The following is a 25,642-nucleotide window of genomic DNA, read 5'->3' as shown; positions in this document are numbered from 1 at the left end:
TTAATTAGGAATTTTAAATTAACAATGACATTAATAAATAAATTAAATATTTCAGATTAACAATTATATTAATAGTTAAATTAAGAATTTCAATATCTTAAATAAAGTGTATGTTCATTGATGTTTCTAATATTAATGTATCATTCAGTAGCTCTTAGGAAGTAAAATCTATATTAATCACTCATCGAATTTGTCGATGCATCGTTTGCGCAACAGTCGATGGAAAACTGATATCGCAACCGGTATTTCAGATTTCCGAAGGAGGTAAAACGAGCAAGGTATTAGTCAGTCTTCCCGACGATAACAGTAAGCTACCTAGCCCTTTTCACAAGTTACCTTCCAACCTACCTGTTCGCCATTGGCTCGACTCGGAACAAGGAAAAAACACGGGTCGTTAAGATCCCTCTGCACGTATCTCGAGTAACGAGCATACGCTACTACCCTTTAGATTGGATTAACTTCATCGCCTTAAAATGGGAGGCCTGCAGCGGGTCAAGGAGTTCATAAAATCTGACGACCAACCTCGTGAAATTAACGCGTTAAGCGAAGCGGGAGGAAGAAAACGATACCGGAAGGTAAATCGCCATTGTTGCGATAAGAATACGAATAGACCGTGCACTTGTACAAAATGGTAACGGCTAGACTTGTTCTATTTCTGTTCTTAACACGTTGGCTGCCACGTTAAGAAGCAGTTGAAAGTTTTGTTAGTGTCTTCATTTTTAACAAATACAGTATCCTCTCCGTAAATGTTACAACTGCCGGTCTCGATTGTAACATTTATGGAATAGGTACTACATTCTTTGTAGTGAGCTGAACATAGAAAAAGACTGCAACACAAAAGACAAAGAGGGACTGAGGTTCGGCAAACATGAAAGACTGTTCTGTCTTTTAAATTCAAAAATCAAAATTCTTTATTTTTGGTTTTTCGTGAATGAAACTTTGATTATCGTATTCGTCTCATTTTTCTGATTAAAATGGTACCAAACACGGTATAATTAAAATCATAATTACTTGTATAGCAAGCCGTTAGGAGGAATTCGTATCTCTGTTGTAAATGTAAAGTTTGCCGTAAGTGTGAAAGCCCGCAACTTTTATGGCTTGTTACATAAGTAATTACGATGGTAATCATATCGTGTTTGGTGTCATTTTAATCAGAAAAACGAGACAAATACGATGGTAAAAGTTCCATTTACGAAAAACCAAAAATAAAGAATTTTTGATTTTTGAATTTAAAAGACAGAACAGGCACGAGTCTTTCATGTTTGCCGAACGCGTCAACCTTCTGCCTCTCTTTCTTTTCCGTCGCCGTCCTCTTTTATGTTAAAAACTTTAATCACTTGTTACACACGCAATTGCTAACGTAATTATATCATGTTTGGTGTCATTTTAATCAGGAAAACTAGACAAATACGACAGTAAAAGTTTCATGAAAAAATAGTAAGAAATAAGAAAGTTGCAATTTTTTCCTTTGATTGCATTACTATGTGTGTCACCGATATTCGATCCTTATCGTTTTGGTGACTGACTGTGTTTCATTCTTGACTGATTTCCCCACAGTAGTGGGGATAGAATTTTAACATTTACGGTAGAGATCTTCTTAACATTTACGGAGAGAATACTGTATTATCAAATACATAGTACATATTTGTATTATAGTATTTAATATATTAATTATTCATGAATCTAAGTAGTTCATACAATCAGTTACGTAAGTAACTAATAACTAAGTAAAGGAATTCTTCAGTAATATAGGTGATAGTTTCATGTAGAAATTTAAACGTTACTCATATGTAACTAATGTGTTAACGATTGTTCATTCTGTTCAAACATTTATACAGAGTTGGATATGTGTTTCTTCTGGAAATGAAGTAAATTATTGTTACAATTGGCGTTTTCAAGCAAACTTCAAGGAAAAATTTTATGCTGAAGGGTTGAACGTTCGACTTTGAATTTTATATTTTATGAATATGAAGACTGACTTTGGATATAAATTCAAATTGAACATTATTAATTGTGGAATAGAAAAAAAACTTAAAAAACAACGAAAAGATAATGGAATAATATAATCATTGTCTCATTCAATATAGTGGTTAAAATTATGGGTATTAATAATTAAATTATTTAAAATTTTGTATTAAATACATTACATTTTGTACTAAAACAATTTAAATTGTTAAATATTTAAATTTTCACATCAACATATTTCTATATTATCAGATTGATAAATTTTCAAATCTCAAATTGCTAAATTTTGAAATTTCTAAATTCGTACATCCTTAATTTCTCCAACCCCCACACTAAAAAATTCCCAAATTCTTGGATTTGTGAATTTTGAAATATCCGAGATTCTCAAATTCCCAGATTTTTAATTTCCAAATTCCCAATTTTGCAAACTCCAAAATTCAAAAATTCCCAAATTACCAAATTCTCAGATTCCCAAATTCCCATATTCCCAAATTCCCAAATTCCCAAATTCCCAAATTTCCAAACTTCCAAATTTAAAAATTCCCAAAATCCTAGAATTACCAAATACCTCAAACTGCCCGATTCCCAAATCCCAAACCTCCAACTTTTGAAATATCCAAATCCCACCTTCCTAATTTTTCAAATTCCTCTAATGAAACCTCTAACCTCTCAAAACTAACGAAATCTCACCGATATCCCAACCCATCATTAAATATCAATAAAATATAAATAATCGTTATTCATCCATCAACCCCAAAACTGCCATTCTAATCGGTTAGTCGAATCGAATGATTCCAAATATAGCCAATAAAACTGATTCTCCACACAGTTAATTAGAAATATGATAGATTCTACATAGCTCGCTTCAGCTAACGCTTCTAACACACGCGTACTGTGTTTGGCTGTCTGTGGATCTTTTCTAAGTTGAGCCTGTTTGTACAAGCGGTATACTAATATAGCTGACAGGCCTCTGCTGTCCTTCTACATTCTATAGGAGCGAATAGCGCGAGATAGAAAACCGCCTTGGCGAAGCGAGTTGCCGCGTAAGTTGCCATATAAGCTGCTTTGTCGGCTTCTTCGCACGGAAAGTTATCACTCTTGCTAGCTGGCTTTAGGTCACTCCGTCGTTTCTTCAACGACGATCGCTCGTCACTCTTCCTTCGTGGCGTACAGTGCTGAACGTGGTAAAATTCCCTAGGGAGAAAGGTGGTGATGGGGGAGAATACTCTGCGGTTGCACTACCCGTTTCAATATTCGACATTTCGTATGAAGATTAGGTTTTAGGATACTTAGAAACAAAGTTTGAATTTCTAAATCTTTCAATTCCTTTAATAATGAAATTTTTTATTTCATTTAAATAAATTTTGAATTCGAGGATTTAAGAACATGAAATTTGTGAATTTGATGTTTAGAAATTTAGAATTTGTGAAGTTGAGAATTTGGAAATTTGATCATTTCAGAATTTCATGAAAATTTGGAATGTAAAAATTTGAATATTTAAAAGCTTAGAATTTCAAAAGTTGAATATATACAAATTTGATAAGTCAAAATTTTACGTTTGTGCATTTGTCGCTTAGAATTAAAAAATTTTTTTAAATGAAATAAAAAATTTCATTATTAGAAAATTGAGAAGTGTAGAAATTCAATCACTGTTTCTCTATATTACTATTTAGGATGCTTAGAAACAATGGAAGATTCCAAAATAGTAATGTAAAGGAACAAAGTTTGAATTTCTACACTTTTCAATTTTTCCATAATGAAATTTTTTATTTCATTTAAATAAATTTTTTAATTCTAACATGATTTAAATTTAAATTCTCAAATTTCGAAATTTTGAATTTTTAAAATCTTTTAATTCTAAGCGACAAATGCACAAATATAAAATTTTGACTCACCAAATTTGTATATATTCAACTTTTGAAATTCTAAGTTCTTAAATATTTAAATTTTTATATTCCAAATTTTCATGAAATTCTGAGATGATCAAAGATCTAAATTCTCAAACTCACGAATTTACATATATTTACTTTTATATCTAAAAATCGTTAAATTTCTAATTTCCAAATACCCAAATTAACAAATTCACAATTTCCAAATATTAAGACTTCTTTATCGCCAAACTGTTAAATTCTGAATTTTAAAATCTCCAAATTTTGTATTTTTAAATTTCTAAGTACTAAATTCGCAAATTATGATTTTCTAAATTTGTGAATCCCGAATTCACAAGATTTGAATTTTCCAATTTCTAAATTTCCAAATCTCCAAATTCTCAAATTCTCAAATTCTCAAATTTCAAATTCATAAATTTCTTAATATCTAATATTACTGCTAATATTACTAACAATTTAAAAGTAGAAACATAAATACCTCAATTTGAAAAATAATTATTTATAGCCTTAATAATTAGAGCTTCACTGTACCTTACTAGAGATATTTATTTTCACTACAATAAATTTATTAAAAGATGTTCAAATAAGTAAGACAATTGTATTGTATGAAACAATAATAATACTACTTAAAGTGTAAATAATAGTTTACGTTGTTTCTAATTAATACTCTTATCTGATATTTTAAATGCATTGCGCTATTTAATTTGAAATTTTAATTGCACTACGAGTTATAGTGATACGATAATAATTGCCTTAATTACTTATTTCTACCGCAGTAGTTGTTTCTTTGAGATTCCGATTAAACGTTGCACTTATTATTACTATTATAACAGTCGGGAAGAACACGGCATAATAATTTTATTAACAAATTAACGTACAATGCAGTGTTTAATAAATCAAACTGAATAGATTTCTTTATTACATGAGGAATAAATTCAGCTTTTTGAATTTAGTGTCGAGAATTATTTTTGTTATACATTTTTATTATGCTTGTATCATCATTATTTGATTATTTACACTCTGGTTATAATGATATAAAAATAGTCATTTAAAAGAAATGAAATATGCAAAATGTCATTTTTGAACAAAATATAATATTTTAATAAACTTAATCGTACGATAATTTTATAATTATTGTTTATTATAATAAACACGCAAAACAGCTCAGCTAATTATACGAAATTTGTATAATTAAAAATCTAGTTTTCGATCTAGGTTTTAATTAAAGACCAGATTTTTCGATTAAAAACTAGATTTTTAATTAAAACCTAGGTCGAAAACTCTGGTCTTCAATTAAAACCTAAGTCGAAAACCAGATTTTTAATTACATAAACTTTGTATAATTAGCTGAAATGTTTTTCGTGTTTATTGCAATAAAAAATAATTATAAAATTATTGTACGATTAAATTTATTAAAATATTTTTAATTAAAACCTAGATTTTCAATTGAAAGCAGATCTATGTATCTGAACAAGGAGTTTGTTTAATGAAGTCTCAAGGATAGCAGTAACCAAGTACTTATTGTATACAAATTAGATACTTCTCATGAACAGCTTTACGCAAACTTCTTGCGTTTTCGCAATGCTTAACAAAGTTATCGGTATCTTGAATAAGTTCCCTGAACAAGATAACTAAGATGGTTACTTTGCAAAGAACGTGCGGTGTCTGTAATAACTATTTTATCAGGTGTCGCGAAATAAAAACGGCGCAATGTTTGGTTGAGATAAACAACGACACATTTTTTAATCATTCTGAGAATGATCGTTGTTAATAAAGTTAATGACGTTAGTAATATAAAGATAAAGAGAATATAAAATAAATAAAAATTCAAACATTTTCAATGAAACGTTTTTGACTATCATTTATTGAATTATTGTTGCTTTTGTAACATCTTATGGAGATTTATATCGCTACTGTTTACACATCATATGTATAATACAATTATGGAATGACACAGTTAATATTTGTCAGCATATTCAATTGACAAATAAATTTAGTTCTAAAAACTTCTAAAATAAATTCAATCAATGCTAAAAAATTGACCTCATATTTACATAGATGCAATGAAACATGCAGGAAAGTCGATTCAAAAATTTACACACAATAATAGACAATGTTATTAGATAATATTATTTATAGTGGAATAATATTGTTAATTAATAATAGTTACATACGATTATTGACATATACTGAATAACAATTCTGAAAACTTGTAAACGTGTCTTTTAAACTCGATCAAACCAGTTAACTGCTTTCGACAAATATAAATGTTGATCCAAAAGTTTATTTCTGCATATTTAACGTTAACAATTTAATAATTTTTTATTACGTAAAAAATGTAATTTTTCTGCGTTTTTCTTATTACATTTATACTCCAAGCATTTGTTCTACCGTGCATTACATAAATATACCAATCCCTATTTTGAATGATATGAGTTTTTGGTAGGAAATTATGGTCAGTATTTCGTAAATAATTATTTACAATATGTCAAAAATAAATTGTATAAATTTATCAAACGTATTCATTAAAAATTTCGTCAATAAATTGAAATGTATAAAAATAAGGACGTAAAATCAACGAAATGTCAGAATCAAGATCTTCTTACAAAATTAAAATAATGAATTAATGAAAAATAATCACACTAAATTTTTTAAAATTACTTTCTCTCTTTAAGTTTTCTGGTTCATACATTTTATTATCTTTTGACTCTTTTTCGCTTTAGTTTTTTCGTAAAATTTCTAATAAGATCATTTACCCTGTGGCATAAACGTCTTTGCTCGATTTTCCTCACACCGTAAGAGATAAAACTCAGCATTAAAAATGTTAAAGACTGTTAGCCACAATCATCCAAAAACTCAGATTGATAAAAATAAGAAGAGTTTGATACATCTCTGCAAGTGCACAATATTGTACATGCATGAACTGTTTGATTTCAATTACGCATCCCTCAAGCGATTTTCAAAGTGAAATTCCGCGGTTAACAGGTTAATCCTCGTGGTCGTTAAAATATTACGCGGTTCGAGCAAGGGAAAATAGAAATGAAAATCGCTTACCGCGGAGCTGGTCGTCTGAACCGGTACCTTTGTTCCCAGTCCTGTAAGTCCTCCAAGACACCTACGCGCACAATCAGGATCGTTATCTTCGCAAATCGGACAACCTACCGTGGTTGAACCGCTCGCTTCTCTAAGCACGTGATTGCTGCTGGTGTTTGTGGTATAACCCTGGTCCGAGCTGGCGTTCGAGTTCGGTCGCGATTCGTCCGAGCTGTCGAAAGGCTTGATATTATTCCTTGGCCGATGAACGATTCCCACAGGTTCCCATATTTCACTCGTCGACGAGGCGTAATAATTGTTCTCCTTCGTCTCGCGGCTTCTCTCGTCGACGACCTTTCCGCCTCGTGCCACGGTGACCTCCTCCTTCGTCACGATGGACGATTTTACGCTCAAGGATGTCTCGAGTCGTACAGGGGCCCTTTTTGCAAGCATACCCAGTTAAACGGCTATCATCGTGGATCTATCCTCGGAGACTTGAGCTCGTTACTTCTTCGCGACGTTTTCAGATACTTTTTTCGTTGCTCGAATAGGGGCTTCTTAGATGTCGGATAACGGGGGAGTTGATTCGCGGATTTATTGGATATTCGGTATAATTTTATTTCTACATACCATAGTAGGATTTGTTGAAATTTTATTAAATTTGATTTATTTAAAGTTTCAAACCGCTAAATTCTTCATTTCTAAATTTTCGAATTACCAAGTTTTCACATCTCAAAATTTTAATTTAAAATTTTTCAAATTTCTAAGGTTACAACTTTTTAAGTTTAGAAACTCTAAATCCCCGAATTTCCAAATTCTTAAAGTTCATTAGCCTTTTGCAGCTGAAAAAGTAATTTTGTTGTTCAATATTTTTAATTTCAAAATTTTCTAATTGAAATTTTCCCTTCGTTTATACATCACATATATATCTATAAATTTATATAGAAATTATTTGTTCCAATTTGTATTAAATTTAATGGTGTATCACTTTTTGAGTGCAAAAGGTTAATACTGAATATTGGCAATGCATCTATACTAATTATTTAAGAACTCCATTAGAAAAATGACATGTTTTCTCATTTTATGAGTACAAATCTAATAATTACTAATTTTCAGGTAGTTGAAGAAAGCGTGGTCAAAAGTAACATTTTTCACATGTAATCTATTTGCCAATCACCTTTTAAAGGTACAAAAACTAAAATTCTGCCACAAGAAAATATGCTTATCAATCTACCATTTAGTCCAAATTTAGCTTCTCTACAAGTTTACGTCTTAATGAAGTTCACAATTTATCTCAATGAATATTATAATTATAAATATTAAATATAAAGAAAAATAAATTTTACTTTTAACGGTACTTTAAATGAATCTACTAAAGAAAATCTCTTAGTAAAAATAAATAGAAAAAATAATATTAAAAATAATTTAACTTCAATATTCATGTCAGAGAACTAGGTATAATAATTTTTTTACGGTTAGCGTCATTGTTTCTTTCATCCTAATGGGTCAAGATCACAAATCATTTTGAAGAGAATTAAGTAAAAATACTTTTCTGAGGCAGAATGGGATTTTTATTAAGAAACAATAAAAAGAAACATTTAAACAAATATATTACATTTTAAATAATAATAAAAACAATGGCTATACATTTAAATAATGAAAAGTAGATTGCAGAACTAGCTTCAAGCATTTCTTTGGTATTGTATATGTGGTTTATTTATCTATTTTTAATTATAGTCATAACATGCATAACATACCACCCTGGGTATAATTTTTACGTTTTTTTTTCGTTCCTATCGTAACAAGTTACTTTCCCCAACCACATTTTCCAGAACAGAAATCTTACAATTTACAACGCAAGATTTATCGAAATTATAGGAACTATAAGAAACTATAGGAACTTCTAACGATATTATCTAAGAACGCTCTAACAAATGGTTTAATATTTAAATATGAATATTAAGAAAGTCGAAATGATAGAGTCAGAGTGACCTAAATTGCCGATTCAGTTTAACCACGCTCAGTGTCAATCAACGGAAAGAAACAGATATTCGCATGCAACTATGAGAATCGAATTAACTAAAAAAGTTTGTGAAAGCGAGTACAAGATATTACTTTCATCACGCTGTTACTTTTGTCTTCGCTCTCCCCTAAGTAGTATAATATCAAAATCAAATAACGAAAATCGTCGCGATCCGTGATCGCGCAAGTCATAAATTATTCAATCGTTTCAAGACGAATTTAGAACGTTTATCGACTCTAAACAGGTATATTTGAGAGCAGCATGACATATGAAATAACAGGACACAAGGGAAAAAGGGAACCACGCAGCTGCAATTTATTTCGAATTAGGGCTAACGGAGAATGATCCACGATGATACCTTAGTATTCCAGCCTTAACGAGGATCTGATTGAGCAGATCGCACGGTGGCACCTGGCCAGTTATCATGGCTTCACGAATGGCTACGCCATCCGGCCCTTCTAAGGGAATCGGTACACCGTTTATCAGCAACACTTCTTCCTCTCTCATGCTGGATTTCTTTTCGCAATCGACCACCTTCACACCGGGCCCGAGGATCGACTCCACCGTCGACTGAATCTCGTGATCGTCCATCCCTGGGAACCCAAGCAACACGTTGGGTAAACTCTTGTTGCTGATTTAATGGAACCTCCTGTGAAATTGATGTGGACGTAGCTGGCGGTTTCTTTTATGTCTCTTCAGAGTGATCGTTTTATACTTTTCTGAGCCTGATGCTGGTTCAGATTAGCTGATTTAATGTTTTCTGTATAAATAACGATTTAGTACGTTTGCTGATGCTGGATAATTTATGGTAATTGATTTCAGTCACCGCAATTTGTGCACTTTCTTTAATCGTATGTGCATAATGTGACTAATTTGGAAGGAAAATTAGTTAATTGAATAATAGGTAATTTGGCATTAATTTTAGATTTCAAAATTTAGTATTGTAATATAAAATTGAAAAAATTAATATAGTATTCTAATATTCTTTGTAATACTTTGATTGCCACGTCATCCACATATGGGTGACTCTAAAATTTATATATGAATCACTCAACTGTATTATTAGGAATTTGTTCATTTACCTAATCAGAAATACTTGTATTGACTACTTGGAACTACTAATAATAAACATAATAAAATATTATGCATTTCGTAAGATTTATTGAACATAAAAACATTATCTAGTAAAATTTTCGATTGAATCGGTGTGGCAGTTAACATGTTAATAAAAGATCAAAAGGACATTTAAGAAGAATGAAAAAAATATTCAAGAAAAAAATCAGTAGAATGTTCAACATATCGATGTGATTAAATCAACATAAAGTTCTTTGTAATTTAATCACACCCTAATTGAATAAAAAGATGTACATACAAACTTCAGCGTTTAATTATCTGATCACTATTAATTACTGAACGAACATGACTAATTTTAGTTCGTAATAAAGTAACTGATAAATAAAATAAATTTTATTATATTCTTAACATAATCAAGAAAGGTGCTTTTTATTATTTCACAATAAATGTCCTATTGTTAAAATTTTGTATTTTATTTGGCTGTACTTCACGTTTCACGTGCTGCAAAAACACAGTGCTATTAAATTGAATATTTTGGTCAGTTTATGTGAAACTATCTATTTATCTTCTTATAACTCGTGAAATTAAATTATACCTAAGAGATTACATAAGTCTGAAGAGTAATTAGTACAAAATGAAGCTATTCACTCAGACTATTCATTCACTACTTATGTATTATAAGTATAATACACCATTCTGATCTTATTAAACAAATTAAAATATGTAGGATAAAAATAAAATTTATTTTCAGTCGCGGATAATTCAAATTAAGACAAACATTATTATATTATATTAGAATAATTCTATAAATAAATTACTGTAATTCTAGTGGAGTATATCAATTTTCAAAATGTTAAATGCTATATAATAGTCATCAGTTTTCACTGATAAACATATCTTCATTGCAATTTAATTTAGTACTCCAGAATATTATACGACTACAGCAATAAATTATCCATTTCAAAATTCAATTAATTATACGATACTTTAATTAATTATACAATATTTCAATTAACTAAGTGAATTATAATGCTGCTCGATTGCTTAATATCATTAATATTTCGGCACGAACCAAATATGGAAGGCAATTGAAATATTCGAAGCGATAATCATAACAATATTGCAATAAAGAAGCTTCTGAAACGGGTCTTGGTTTGCGAGTTTAAAATCTCTTGAAATTCTTTCGGCAGCGTTCAAGGAAACTAAATACATGATGAAAGGTATATCCGTCTTCGTGCTTTAAACTGCTTCCAAAGCGATTTTCATTTCACAGATGAACAGAAAAATCTTCGTCGGCAAACGCCGTATTAATTGCTACGAATTTTAGAGGAACGAAATCCGAGATGCACACAAATATTACTGTTATCAAAGATATAAAATATACGGGAATAGAAATCCTCTTATATATCCCTAAACTAATAACTGAAATACTGGTGAAATCAATATTTTATCTTTAAATTATTGGAATTTCAAACCTTTGAATTCGAGAATAATTCGGATCTTTGTATTTGCAAATTTATAAATCTTTAATTTCTGAAATGTGCAAATATTTTAAATTTTAATATGTTTAGATTTTTAGAGGTAGGCATTTAACAGTTTTGGAATTTAGGATTTTTGAGAAAATTCGTAATTATTGAATTCAGGAATTTTGGGATTTAGGAATTTAGAAATTTAAGAATTTAGGAATTTAGGAATTTAGGAATTTAGGAATTTAGGAATTTAGGAATTTAGGAATTTATGAATTTAAGAATTTAGGAATTTAGGAATTTAGGAATTTAGGAATTTAGGAATTTAGGAATTTAGGAATTTAGGAATTTAGGAATTTAGGAATTTAGGAATTTAGAAATTTAGAAGTTCAGGAATTTAGGAATTCGGAAATTTAGGAGTTCAGAAGTTTGGGAACTCAGAAATTCAGGAATTTAGGAATTTGGGAATTTAGAAGTTCAGGAATTCAAGGATTCAGGAATTTAGGAATTTAGGAATTCAAGAATTTAGATATTTAGGAATTTGGGAATTTAGAAATTTGGGAATTTGCAAATTTAGAAAGTTGGAAATTTAGGAATTTAGGGATTTAGGAATTTAGGAATTTAGGAATTTAGGAATTTAGGAATTTAGGAATTCAAGAATTTAGGAATTCAGGTATTTGGGAATTTAGAAATTTAGGAATTTGGGGATTTTTAAATTTGGGAATTTGGGAATTTGCAAATTTAGAAATTTGGAAATTTGGAAATTTGGAAATTTAGGAATTTAGGGATTTAGGAATTTAGGAATTTAGGAATTTGGGGATTTGGGGATTTGGGGATTTGGGGATTTGAGGATTTGAGGATTTGGGGATTTGGGGATTTGAAAATTTGGGAATTTAAAAATTTAGGAATTTGGGGATTTGGGAATTTGGGGATTTGGGAATTTGGGGATTTGGGAATTTGGGGATTTGGGAATTTGGAGATTTGGGAATTTGGGAATTTGGGAATTTGGGAATCTGAGAATTTAGAAATTTAGAAATTTAGAAATTTAGAAATTTGAAAATGTATTCATTTAGAAAAAAATATAGTAATTTAAATATTTAGGAATTTCGATATATTGAAGTTTCGAAACTATCAAGTTTCTGAATTTTTAGTCCAAACAAAAATTATTCGAAGAAGATGAAACGTCGGTAGATAAATGGACATTAATATTACTCAGCAAAGGACTTTGTAATTAAATCATCAGTCCAATCGTTAAGATGTCGTTCAAACGGTAAAATGAGTTCGTAGAACGGCTGGTATAATAATTTGCACCTGCCAGGACAGTGGAAGGTAAGTTACGTTGAAATGAGATTGAAAGGGAATCTCGGGGGATCAGCTGCACACTGAATTGCAAATGAGGTTGCAACAAAAAGGAAATCATAACTATACAGCAAACAGATGATAAAATTTCTCTGTTGGAGCATTGAATCATGACATAAGATCCGTGTTTCGTAAGAAATGTATATTGAACATTCATAAAGAAAACTTTACTGACGAAGATATACAGGTTATTCTTTAATAAAACGATCAAACTGTATCTTTAAGTAAAATTAAAAAAAATATTATATAAACATACCCTTCTAAACGCTTTATTAAAAGTTATCAAAAAATCCTAAATATCTTCGGTTTTGTTTTTCAGTGCTGTATACAATATGTCCCAGTTTTTTGTGCAAAACTTTGCAAGCTTGTTTTACAAATATATGTAAATAAAGTAAATAAAAATGACAATAAAATGTTACATAGACGTAGGCTCGTTGTATATGAATAGTTATTGCCTTCTATATTTGTTTAACTTTTAATAATGCGTTCAAAAGTCTACATTCTTATAAACATTTTCTCTTATTTTCGCTCATAGAATATACTAAAGTTGTATGAACAAAACTGAAACACCCTGTATGTGAAATCGAATAACACAATTCACTGTCATTTTGTATTTTTTAAATAATGGAAAACTGAGAAAACGGTCTAAAGAAGGTATGGGGAAAATAACAACGAGGCTTTAGAAAGTTTGATCTGTTCTTTACTGTTGTCTACGACGAATTGACTCGTTCGTGCCTTTTCTCGAAAAGTCAACTGCTCATTGACAAAAGGTGACCGCCCGAACAGGTCAAGGTTTCCGTGCTTTGTCCTGAATTTCCTCCTGTTTTCTTACATTATAATTTCTTAACTTATAATTTTTTGAAACCCTATGTTGATATTACGTTTTCTTTTATTGTTATGGACAAAATGTGGTAGTACATTTTGATCGTTTAATCTAGGAACACCCTGCATATATGTACGCGTAGATACAAGATTCAAAGGTACATGATAAATGTAATGAGTTTCATTTACAGATCATGTAGGTATTATGTTACGAATATACGATTATTGGTTGCGCGAAGCTAAAAGGCTGATGACTTCATTGTTTAATAAACTATCATTCTGCAAATTAAGAAGACAGTTTAATCGACAGTAACGTCATAAGTCAACGTTCTTTGACTCTGTCGAGCAGAGTATAAATAACGAGGGAATTTATGAACCAGAAACCAGACAATCTGAGTTTACACAAGTTCGGTTATACAAGCTCGCAGTTAAACAAGTCGTCGTGTCTGTTACGCCTTCGCGCGAATCAGATTGTTTATGGCTGTAATTATAAGTCTTATGAAAGTCTACATGTTAGAACAGTGCAAAAATTTCCGTCATTATTAGAACAATTTCTTTTGTTTACATTTTGTATTTTTTATTTGATGTTGAATGTCCATATTGTTACATGAGGCTGTAGATGCGGAAAATTCACTAGAATCAGTGATATAGGAAGAGTCCTCGCGCTACATTTGAAAATTCATTTTAATAATTTGAAAACTTGAAAACGCTACAACTTCTAAATTTCTAAATTAAAAAATCTAAGTTTGTTAATTTGATCATTTTTTATTCATACTTCACAAAATATTCCTAGACTTCAAAATTTGCAGATAGTTTAGGTTCATATATCTCTAGATTTTCATATCCACAGGTTCCTATATCAGATTTCGATATTCTTAAATTCTAATATCCCAAGATTTCTAGACCGATGGATTTCTTTATCCCTAAATGGATTTCTTTATTCCTAAATGGATTTCTTTATCCTACATTTCTAGAATTCTATTTTTTGAGATTTCAATATCTGCAAATTTATATTTTCCAAAATTCCTGTACCTCTTCATTTTTATATCCCTAGATTCGTATACTCCTAAATTCCCAGATCAATAAATTCCTATATTCTTACAGTCTTACATTGCTAAATTTCTGTATTCATATATTTCTAAAGTCCTATGTCAATGAATTTCTATATCCCTAGATTTCCTTCTATCCCTACATATAGTGAATCCCAAAACTATTCGTACCCTCACAACTTCCAACTATAAATGATTATTTGTATGTTTAACAAATCATAACAAATATTTTATTGATTGGGTAAGATAATACATTTAATGAGCTTTCAATAAATATAAATTTTATTTCAAAACTAACCATGCGGAATAATATAAATATCATACTGAGTAAATATGCTCGGAAACAGCAACATAAAAGTATTCGTACTCTTCAATTCTATGCGTATAAGAACCAAAATATTTGTCAATATAGCTTTGTATTGATACCTATAATAAGGGAAACGATAGATTGGCCATCAGTAGACAACATTACGTTGACGGTACAATATTCTCTCGATAATTACCAAAATGAATCGAAAAGGTAGTGAAATTTCAATAGGAGTAAGAAAATTAATTTGGAAATTGCATAACGAAGGAAAATCGTACAGTCACATAGCAAACACTATTGGTAGAAGTAAATCTACTATTCAGTATGTTATTAAAAATATAAAACAGAATGGTACAGTATTAAATAAACCACGTACAGGGCAGCCTCGAAAATTGTGCGAACGAGAAGAAAGAATGTTAGTGCGAGAAATTAAAAAAAATCCTAAAATTAGTGGTCCAAAATTAGCTACTATTGCTAATGTAGCTTTCAAAAAGGATATTAGTGCCGAAACATGTCGAAGAATTTTAAGGAGACAAGGTTTTAATGGACGAGTAGCTCGGAAGAAGCCTTTTATCAGCAACACCAATAAACGCAAACGCTTTCAATTTGCAGAAGAACACGTGGATAAAGAGTGTACGTTCTGGGACCGTGTAATATTCTCAGATGAATCAAAATTTAATATATTCGGATCAGATGGACGTTCCAAGGTATGGAGAAGAGCGAATACCGAGCTACAATTAAGAAATGTAAAGCCTACCGTAAAGCATGGAGGAGGCTCTGTACTCGTTTGGGGGTGTATGGCAGCACGTGGTGTTGGAAATTTAGTTTTTATTGATGGGATAATGGACAAGAATAAATATTTAAACATTTTGAAAGAAAATTTACCACCTAGTGCTCAAAAATTACAGTTACAAAATAATTTTTATTTCCAACAAGACAACGACCCCAAACATACGGCCCACATTGTTAAAGAATGGATATTATACAATACGCCACACATGCTGATTACTCCTCCTCAAAGTCCCGACGTTAATCCTATAGAACATTTATGGGCCGAAATTGAGAAAAGATTAAGAGAAAATATTATAACAAACAAAGAAATGTTAAAAGAAAAAATAATAGAAATTTGGAATAATATTCAACTTAATTACACCTCAAATCTCGTTCATAGCATGCCAAATCGTCTCCGCAGTATTATCCAAGCTAAGGGAGGTCCAACTAAATATTGATTAAACAATTAAATTTAGAAATCATGTCAATTTTGAAAAGTACGAATACTTTTGTTTCATTGATTTTCCACCTATTTGTAAGAAGGCACGTTTATATAGTACTAATTTGTTAATTCTCTAATAAAATTAGTATCAAATAAAAGCTTATTAAATATATTATCTTACCCCATAAGTAACATTTTTGTTTCGATTTGTTAAACATAGAAATAATCATTTATAGTTAGAAGTTGTGAGGGTACGAATAGTTTTGGGACTCACTGTATGTACATCTCTATATCCTCAAATTTCTGCATCTATATATATATATATATACATATATATTCATATCTCTATATCCCTATAGCCAAAAATACATTAAATCATCTGTCCCTAAATTGTCACATCCCTAAATCTCTATATCTGTTTCCCAAATTGAAAGTTTAAAATTTTTAAGATTTTGATACTCAAACCATCAACATTTATGAATTTGTGCGTTTTAATGGTCGCTCGAAGGAATATAGGTAATTAAGCGCAAATTTCGAGTGGAAAATAATCCGTAAGGAAGTTACGAGAATCTCGAATCGAGCCGAGGGGCCTGACGGCAGTTCGCCAGGCTCAGGTAATATCGGGTGAACACCTGCGCACGTGGATCCTTCCACCTGAGCCCACTGAACACTAACCTAACCTAACGCTACCTGTCTGGAACCAGGGACGCCAAACACCTGCGTTCGAAATCGACGCTCGAATATGCCGTTCGTGACTCGATTAAGATTTTTCTCTGAAGATTTCGTTACGATGCTGCCTCTTACACGGACATTCAACCGAACGATAAAATATAAACGACCTATTATGAGATACGAGAATACGTAGCTTAACGTCTCAATTTGGCAATAAAGATTATTAATTTTTCAGTCGAGTAGCCAGGTGTTGCGTGAAGCAAGGGGTTGGAGGAATTAATGAATGTTGGAGAGTCAGACACTAATTAATATTTATATTATCATGTGCATAACTTAGGGAGTCTGGAAAACTTGATAGTTATAATGAAAATTGTATACGAGTGTGTACGTTAGCTCTATGGTCAAAGACATTTCAATTTCAGGGGCTTTATTCCGCTGAATTTTTATGGCCCCAGACTTTAATATAATTAGATATTTATATTACTATATTCCTTCTTTATATTCAATTATTTTCATATATCTATACATATGTAGGCATTCTAATATTCCTAGATCACAATATCCAGAGATTCTAATATATCTGGGTACCAATTTTTGCACATCTCAAAATCTCTAGATTTGGATATCTGTACTTCGAGATCCCGATTTACGTAGATCACAATAACCACATATTTAAATATATCTAAATTCCAATTCTTCCACACTGTAGAATTCCTACGTTTCAGTACGTATAAATATCTGTACTTCGATATTTCAATATTCCTAGATATCACTGTCCTAATATTTTGACACTTGAGTATTCCAATATTCTTGGATCATAGTATCTTTAGAATCTGATATTTCTGGATTCCAATTTTCTCAGAGCACAACATTCCTAGATTCCGATATTCTTAAAGCGCAATATCTTTGGATACCAGTACCTCCAAATCTCAAATATTCTAGACCCTCCTATTATCAATTAAATCCTAAGATTACAATCCTCACACCTCGATATTCTCAATATCCCCAGATACCGATATCTTTAGACCCAATATAATTACAGTCCAATATCCCTAAATACCACTATTCTTTAAATTATCAATATCTTCGAATCCTAACATACAAGTTCAAGACTTTGAATTTCCAAATTCCAAATCCATGCAATTTCTAAATTTGACAATATGGAATTTCTCAATTCTTACATCTCAAGATTCCCGTAACCTTACATTCCTAGGTTTCCATAATTTAAAGCCCCTATAACCCTAGGTTTCTCTATCTCTAAATTTTTATATGTCCAGTTGAATTAAATTCAAATTACAAGCGAGCGTAATTTCATAAAAAGTAGCTGTCAGCGATTTATCTAACGATTAAAGCGCCTCGTTACACCGTCATGTAAATCATGTTTCTTTTTCAAACCATTCGATCGCAATGGCGATTGAAGTTCAACATAGGGGAAAGGTTCTTGCATAACTAATGAAGATCTTGATAGTATTCATCGTTTAGTTTCTTGTAGAGAAAGAAGGAACGAGGATTCATCGCGCGACAACCGTGACAATGTGCTGAAACGCCACTTACGCTCCGAATTAGCTACGTGACCAATAAATTACTTTGCTTTATGCATCCAGCGAAGATTCTTGTTACTCAGAACCGGTCATTACTGCATTTTCATATCTTTCGATTCCCATTTGCCTCGTGCGATAGAGCTGCCCGTTAAATCTGCGGTTAGCACGAGCTGGAGTGCTGGCGCTTCTAGATCAGGTACACTGATAGAAGTATAATTTCACACCGATGAAATTACGTTTCGATCGTGATACTATCTTCGGGATTTAAAGAAGCGCCCTAAACTTCCTTTCGTTTCATACGAACATAGATGTTAGAGATTATAATATATCTTTCAAACTTTTGAACTACCAAGTTGCCAACCTGCACAAACACTCAAATTACCAAATTATAAAATCCTTCATTATCCAAGTTGACAAATGGCTCAAATATCCAAGCTGTCAAATCTTCAAATATCCACGTTTCCAAATCCTTTCCAAATTTCCACTTCACAATTTCCAAAGTGTCAAATCCTTAAATTTCCAAATTGTCAAATACTTAAATGCTTAAATCCTGAAATTCAATAACATTTTCAAAGTTATCATGTCTTCAAATTTCTATATTCTAACGCATATTAAGTATATTGCCAAGAAAGTGCGAATTGTATATAGAATAATTACAATAATTATATACTGTACTACACAAAAGGAATTAAATCCCCTACAAGAAGTGGAGCGAACTTAATTCTCGTAATTGTATTTCTCGTACTTTATTCCAAAAAACTTTATTAATGGATTGAATTTTTCCTTAAAATAAAGAAAAGCGCACCATCAAATTACAAGTTCTTAGACAGGTCTAACAATTATGCAAAGTTTCATAAAAAGCCAGCGTGTACCAATTCTCGGGTTCCCTTGTAAATCGCAACGAATTGAATTGACACTATTACACCCGCCTAACTTCATAATCGGTGCTGCCACCAAAGAACGCGATTTTCTTTGCTATCTCAACCTCGTTTTATCGCCAATTAAACATCTCGACCTCCCCGAACGTTGAAAAGCTGTCGGCATAGAGTCACGACGACGGCATGACGTCGAGGCGTCTCGATCCTGACGTATGGCTGCTCTATTTTTAGCCGAGTGTAACAAGAACCTCGGACGAGGAAGAAGATACGGAGAAGAAGTGGCGTGGAAGTCGTTGGGAAGGCGAAGTGCGTCTGCCCCGCAGGCTGCAAGGGCTAATTAATTGCCAGCGTGGTAATTAAGGGCGCGAAACGCGGCGCTCTATTTGCGCGGACCGCACGGAAGCGGCGAAGGGTTCAGGGTACAGAAGCCGAGCTGTTCGAAACTGTTTGCAGCCTTCCAGGTTCAGACGGCTTCTATCGACTCTCATTAGTCCTAATCGTGTAGCCTTTAGCGAGTACAAACGGATTTCGGATGTTTGAACATGGAATCGTGTGAAACTCCCCTCGATCGTCCGAGTGCAATCAGGGCTGGCCCTACGAGTTTTACCACCGCCACGTAACTGGTGCCACTGAAACTACTGGATTTCTAACTAAATTGGCTGAACTTCCGATTAGACTGCGCACCCGATTACCTTGATATTGATATATGTTATCAAGGTCACTCTCCTGAGTAACATTTGAGAAGCTAAATCGCCGATTATTATTTATTACAAAATTCTTTTACTATATGAGGGACAACATCTATTTTATTCCTCTAGAGGGTTAAAATTAGTATCTTTCCTCTCAGAGGAAGGATTCAATCTCTTTCAAAGAATTAATGAAATCTTATATATGAATATAAATCCATTCAGTTCAACTTTATGTATGTCGTGTCAGTGCGTGAATGCTACTGAATATTTTGTCATGAAATTTTTCATAGAGACATTTTGCACTGTAGATGGTTTTAGGGCAGATTATATGGTGGCCAAAATTGAAGAAGTACCATAGAGTCACTTCAACCACAATTTCACGAGCATCTTGGCCGCAAGGAGCATTTGTCATGATCAAAACCTTGAACTTTCACATCTGTGCAATGGTACTAGGTTACAGATCACTAAATGCGAATATGCTAGAGGCAACAATCATTGCTGGGAAATACAAGGGCGAAAGAGTTATCATCTCTAGAATTCCACTCATTCCGGCAGATTCATCGATTCCTTTGAAGCGATTACAATTTCCTCTGCAGCTATCGTTTGCAATGACGATATACACGTCTCAGGGTTAAACGTTCATCTGCGCAGGTTTAGATATCAGATCAGATATATTTTCACATGGTCAACTTTATGTCGTACTGTTTAGAGTTGATTCGCCTGGTTGTACATTCTCTGTTATAACAAACACATAAAAAGTATAAAAAGCTCTGCAATAGTTACAAGTTATTCAATCAGATTTTAAGAATCAATTGACTGAAAAATTTCACCAGTTTTAGCAGCAGTTTTTTAATATTCCACTCATTACAAAAAGTAAATCTGCTTATTGATGTTACCTCTTCTTCAAAAATAAAACACGCGAATTTCATGAATATTTTATTTTCTATCTAAATCTTGATCTAATCGATATTTACTTTTAACCTTGCGGGCTGAGTGGTTATTCCATAAAGCTGAAAAATTATGTTCATAATGTATACTGTTTGACGTTCACGTACGAATATTAGTTTTGTTTAAAAAAAGTCAAATTGTCCAGTTTTCCTATTATCAAGTTTCTAAATTATCCCATTTCCACTTTTCCAAATTTTCTTATATTAAAATCACAAAATTATAATACTTTCAAATTACTGAATTCTCCAACTTTCAAATTTCTGAATTCTAAAATTATCCAGTAGATATTAACAGTTCTTGTTGGTTTAATAAATGATACACGAATGAAGAGATAGTAACCAAACGTGATCTTCAACTGCAACTAATGTTACAAAGTGGCTTAATACTGGACCCTATAAATCTCGTTCTAAACCCGTTAGTATCTGCTTCTAAATCTTCCTAAACTACCTTCTAATCGATAATACGTCGACGGTAAGGCACCTAATCGTGAACGAGCCATATTCGAGAATCTATTCATCAAAATTTCCTTTAGTGAATCTATCCCCATCCACAGGACAAGTTCTTATCCTTTCATTAGTTCCAAGGCCAATCGCATGTTGCATCGAATGTGCAACATGTGCATTTTCACATAATGCAATTATTTTGTAATATTTCAATGAAAGCCGTAGATAATCAGTAGATGTGGATAGGGAATTTAAAAACTTTGTATTTGGGAATATTAATGAATTGGAAATTTGAGAATTCGGAGGTGTGAAAATTGTTGGAGTAGGAAATTGGAGAATTTGAGAAATTCCAGATCCGAAAATTTGAGAATTCGAGTATTTTTAAATTTGAAAAGGGAAATTTAAGAATTTGAGAATTTGAGAATTTGAGAATTTGAGGATTTGAGAATTTGAGAATTTGAGAATTTGAGAATTTGAGGATTTGAAACTTTGAGGGTTTGAGGATTTGAGAATTTGAGGGTTTGAGAATTTGAGGATTTGAGAATTTGAGGGTTTGAGAATTTGAGGGTTTGAGAATTTGAGGGTTTGAGAATTTGAGGGTTTGAGGATTTGAGAATTTGAGAGTTCGAGGGTTTGAGAATTTGGGAACTTGAGAGTTTGAAAATGTGAGAATTTGAAAATTTAAGAAATTGAGAATTTCGAAAATTGAAAATTTAAGAATTTGAAAATTTGGAAATTTGACAATTTGGGAGTTTTAAAACTTGCACATTTTAAAGTTTCAGAATCTAGTAATTTCCAAATTTCAAAATATGTTAGTATAGAAATTTACAAATTTATTATTTCTAAACACTCCTGTTTGTGCAGAAGTCCATATATCCAAACATTCTTAAACAAGTCATATAAATAACTGGCATGTATCTAAATGGATTGTATTATAATAGCATTTCACTAAAAAACACCAAATTCCTGAATACAATTACATACATCAATACTTTTCTAGTTCACCGATGTATTGTATATTCCTCCCTCAATCCATTCTCCAAACCACGTGCCATTCGGTACAACAGATAATCATGTAGGATAATTTGCACACAATCAACCACTCACGCTTTCTCTATCACCCATAATCGTACTGAATTTTCATGTAAACCGCCATTAACTCTCGTTTTATTCACATGTCGGATACAACGTGGTTACAAACGCGTAAGCACGCTTCACTAAATCTCCCATATTCCAAACGACAAAGTTTGGCATAGCTTCCATTGTGGACAAAAAGTTGCCGTCTTACGTTCCGTTCTCGGTCTTAATTAGTTCGCGAGAATCTAATTAATTCTCGAGAAGAGTTATCTACTTAGTAACGCTCACGAAAGCAATTCGCGCAAACTACTCGCGAAAAAGTGCAAACACTTGTTTTACAGTTTTAATTGAGTCATTTATCGAAACAAGCAAATTAACGTTTACGGTATTTACCTGAGATTTAGTGCCGATTCACGGGATTCCGGCCACACCATTAATATTTTCCTTTATGGGGTTTATAGCACGCTCGTTGCACATATTTAACGAATCAGTTTCATACTATAATGCAAATACTGTAATACAATAACACAAATAATTATATTTTATTTATAATATTTTTAAATTTTTGATTTTCGTTATTTATACTATTAGCAATTTGTTTTATGTATATTCTGTAATTTGTAAACAAAAAGAAAAATTATTTATTTTTAAATCAATATTCAATTTATTAGTAAATTAATGATTTCTGTATTCGACACTTAAAATTAGTTTTACTAGTAAATTGTGATAATAGAAACGCATTTGAATTAAAAATGAATTCATTATATTTGAGATAAGTGTTTTTTATCGACAGTTTTTATTAAATTTCTTTAAAACTCTTCGAATATATTTTTGTAATAAATAAAAGTTATCGCCTTCTAATTTCTTAATTTTACTACAAATTGGAATATATAAGTTATTTGAATATCAACTAACTTTAATTAGCAAAAAGTGCATAGAACTAGGTAGAGGTATAATTAATAACGGCGCAGTTTAATTAAGATTCATTATAGCGTTTAATGCACTTTCCTTTTTCCTGGTAATAGTAATTGCTTCCCATTTTGCATGTCGCAATCACGAAAGTTCTCACGAGTCGCGATTCGGAAACACACGATCGGTGTCCTGTTTGATTGTATGGACAACAATAAGTATATACAATAAGAACACCGCCATTCCACTATTTTATTATCGTATGTCCGGTATGCAAAGGAAGGGAAACGAGACTGGGAGCAGACAGGAAGACAATGAAGCGAAAACCGGGTCCCCCACTTATTGATGTGCGCACTTTAATTAGTAACCCAGATAACAGACATTGTAACTAAACGATCAAGAAGCGCAGGAACAGTGAAAATTCTGGAATAATTCTGTCTGGTTGTCTCTTCAATATGTTTTACGAGAAAATATGTATAATGCAAGGGTTGGTGAACGGCTTACGGGATTTGCCTTCACCCGTACACTTCAATTTCCCGATTCGAGAGTTTCGAATAATTTTTGCAATTTTCCATGTTGAATTCTTTTTGTAAAATACTAGTGTCAGCTCTAGAGTTTAAATAATAGATTACGTAGGCCATATTTTCAGACGAAATTCTGCATAATTTTAAAAGACTAGTTTTCGTTTAATTTTTTCCCGAAATAAAAAATTTTCTTAAATTTAAATGTACCATAAATATATATACCGTGGTCTTTTCAGCAAAAGTTGCAATGTAATTTGAAACCTTGAATTTATAATACAAACAACATTAAATTAACATTGTACAAGAGCTCGAGTTGACATTGCATTACACTCTGTTACAAGTTGCGTGATAAACGGAAACACAAACGTCAACTCACTTTTCCTTTCGCGGAAAAACATTCGCGAGACCGGCGAATTAATACGTTCACTCTTGAAGCAGTTAGTTTTATGTTCAACCAGGTGACCAGATACGTACATGCAGGATTTTAAATGTTTCGCTTCGTTAAATACTTTAGGAAACTTAGCTGCGGCATTTAATTGAATCACTTTCTTAAATGCTGGAAGCAAGTGATGTTTTAGCGAACAACATTGAATTATATATGAACTTCGTTAATAATGTAAATGTATGATAGATAACGAGGTGTTAATGAAGTGAGGAAACTTTTCCGTTGAATTTGCTAATTTTATTTGGTTTAGCCAGTAAGGAGTAGGTGAGGCTTCACTGGAACAAAAAGACAACGATGTAAAAAGAGACCTCTTATGTGTTAATTTTTAATTTAATATAATTTATTTAACATTTTTTAGTAATTTTGGATTTTAGTCATTTTGAAACGAAATAGTTACAATTGGGTTCTATATCTCTAGATCCTGCAATTTCTAAATTCCTAAATACGTAAATTCTTAGATGTTTGAATTGCTAGATTCCGAGATCTCTAGTTTATCAGATCATTAGATCCCCAACTCATTAGATTCCTAGATTCACTTATTTAGATCCTTAGATCGCTAGATCCTAAAATCTCTAGACATATGTTCTTAGTTCATCAGATCTCTAAATCCCTAGATTCCTAAATTCCTAAATCACTAAATTCTTAGATTAGTATATCCGCCGATCGCTAGTTCACAAGATACCTAAAATTCCGAAATTCCTAAATTCCTGAACTTTTAAATTCCCGAATTCCTAAATTCCTGAATTTCTGAGTTCCCAAACTTCCGAACTCCTAAATTCCCGAATTACTAAATTCCTGAACTTCTAAATTCCCAAGTTCCTAAATTCCTAAATTCCTAAATTCCTAAATTCCTAGATTCCTAAATTCCTAAATTCCTAAATTCCTAAATTCCTAAATTCCTAAATTCCTAAATTCCTAAATTCCTAAATTTCTAAATTCCTAAATTCCTAAATTCCTAAATTCTCAAATTCCTGAATTCCTAAATTCTTAGATCCCTAATTTCATAGATTCCTAAATTTCTAGATATATAGGTTCCTCGTTCGGTAGATTCCTAAGTACCTAAATCCCTAGATTCCTTCATTTTAAAATTCAAAAATTCAAAACTATCGAAATTTCCAAATTTCTAAAATATTAGATTCCGAAATTCTTAGATAGCTCAATTCGTCAATCCCTTTTCCAGATCTTTAGTTCTGCAGTTCCCTAAATTCCTTGATCTCCAGTTCAGCAGGTTAGAAGATCGACAAATCTCCAGATTCCTGGATTCTTATATTCCTAGACCACTACATCTTTAGATTTCTAGATAACTAGCATTCTAG

At 31.8% G+C, this 25,642-nt stretch overlaps 2 protein-coding genes across 2 annotated transcripts in view; both read right to left on the bottom strand.

The window, feature by feature from the left end:
• Positions 1-25,642, bottom strand: part of LOC100878748 (uncharacterized) — a 911,930-nt gene that overhangs the window by 499,377 nt on the left and 386,911 nt on the right. The gene's annotated exons all lie outside the window — the stretch shown is intronic.
• LOC143264809 (uncharacterized) overlaps positions 1-25,642 on the bottom strand; it is a 202,884-nt gene that overhangs the window by 34,072 nt on the left and 143,170 nt on the right. The window contains exons 2-3 of the mRNA XM_076533679.1: positions 9,269-9,503; positions 6,909-7,326 (exon numbers count right to left, since the gene is read on the bottom strand). Coding sequence (XP_076389794.1) covers positions 6,909-7,326; positions 9,269-9,501 — 651 coding nt within the window. The 5' untranslated portion in view covers positions 9,502-9,503. The remainder of the gene's footprint in view (positions 1-6,908; positions 7,327-9,268; positions 9,504-25,642) is intronic.

Source organism: Megachile rotundata, chromosome 7 (genome assembly GCF_050947335.1).
Source record: "Megachile rotundata isolate GNS110a chromosome 7, iyMegRotu1, whole genome shotgun sequence".
Taxonomy (NCBI): domain Eukaryota; kingdom Metazoa; phylum Arthropoda; class Insecta; order Hymenoptera; family Megachilidae; genus Megachile; species Megachile rotundata.
Note: the sequence above shows the minus strand (reverse complement) of the source record. Positions and strands in the feature narration are given on the sequence as shown.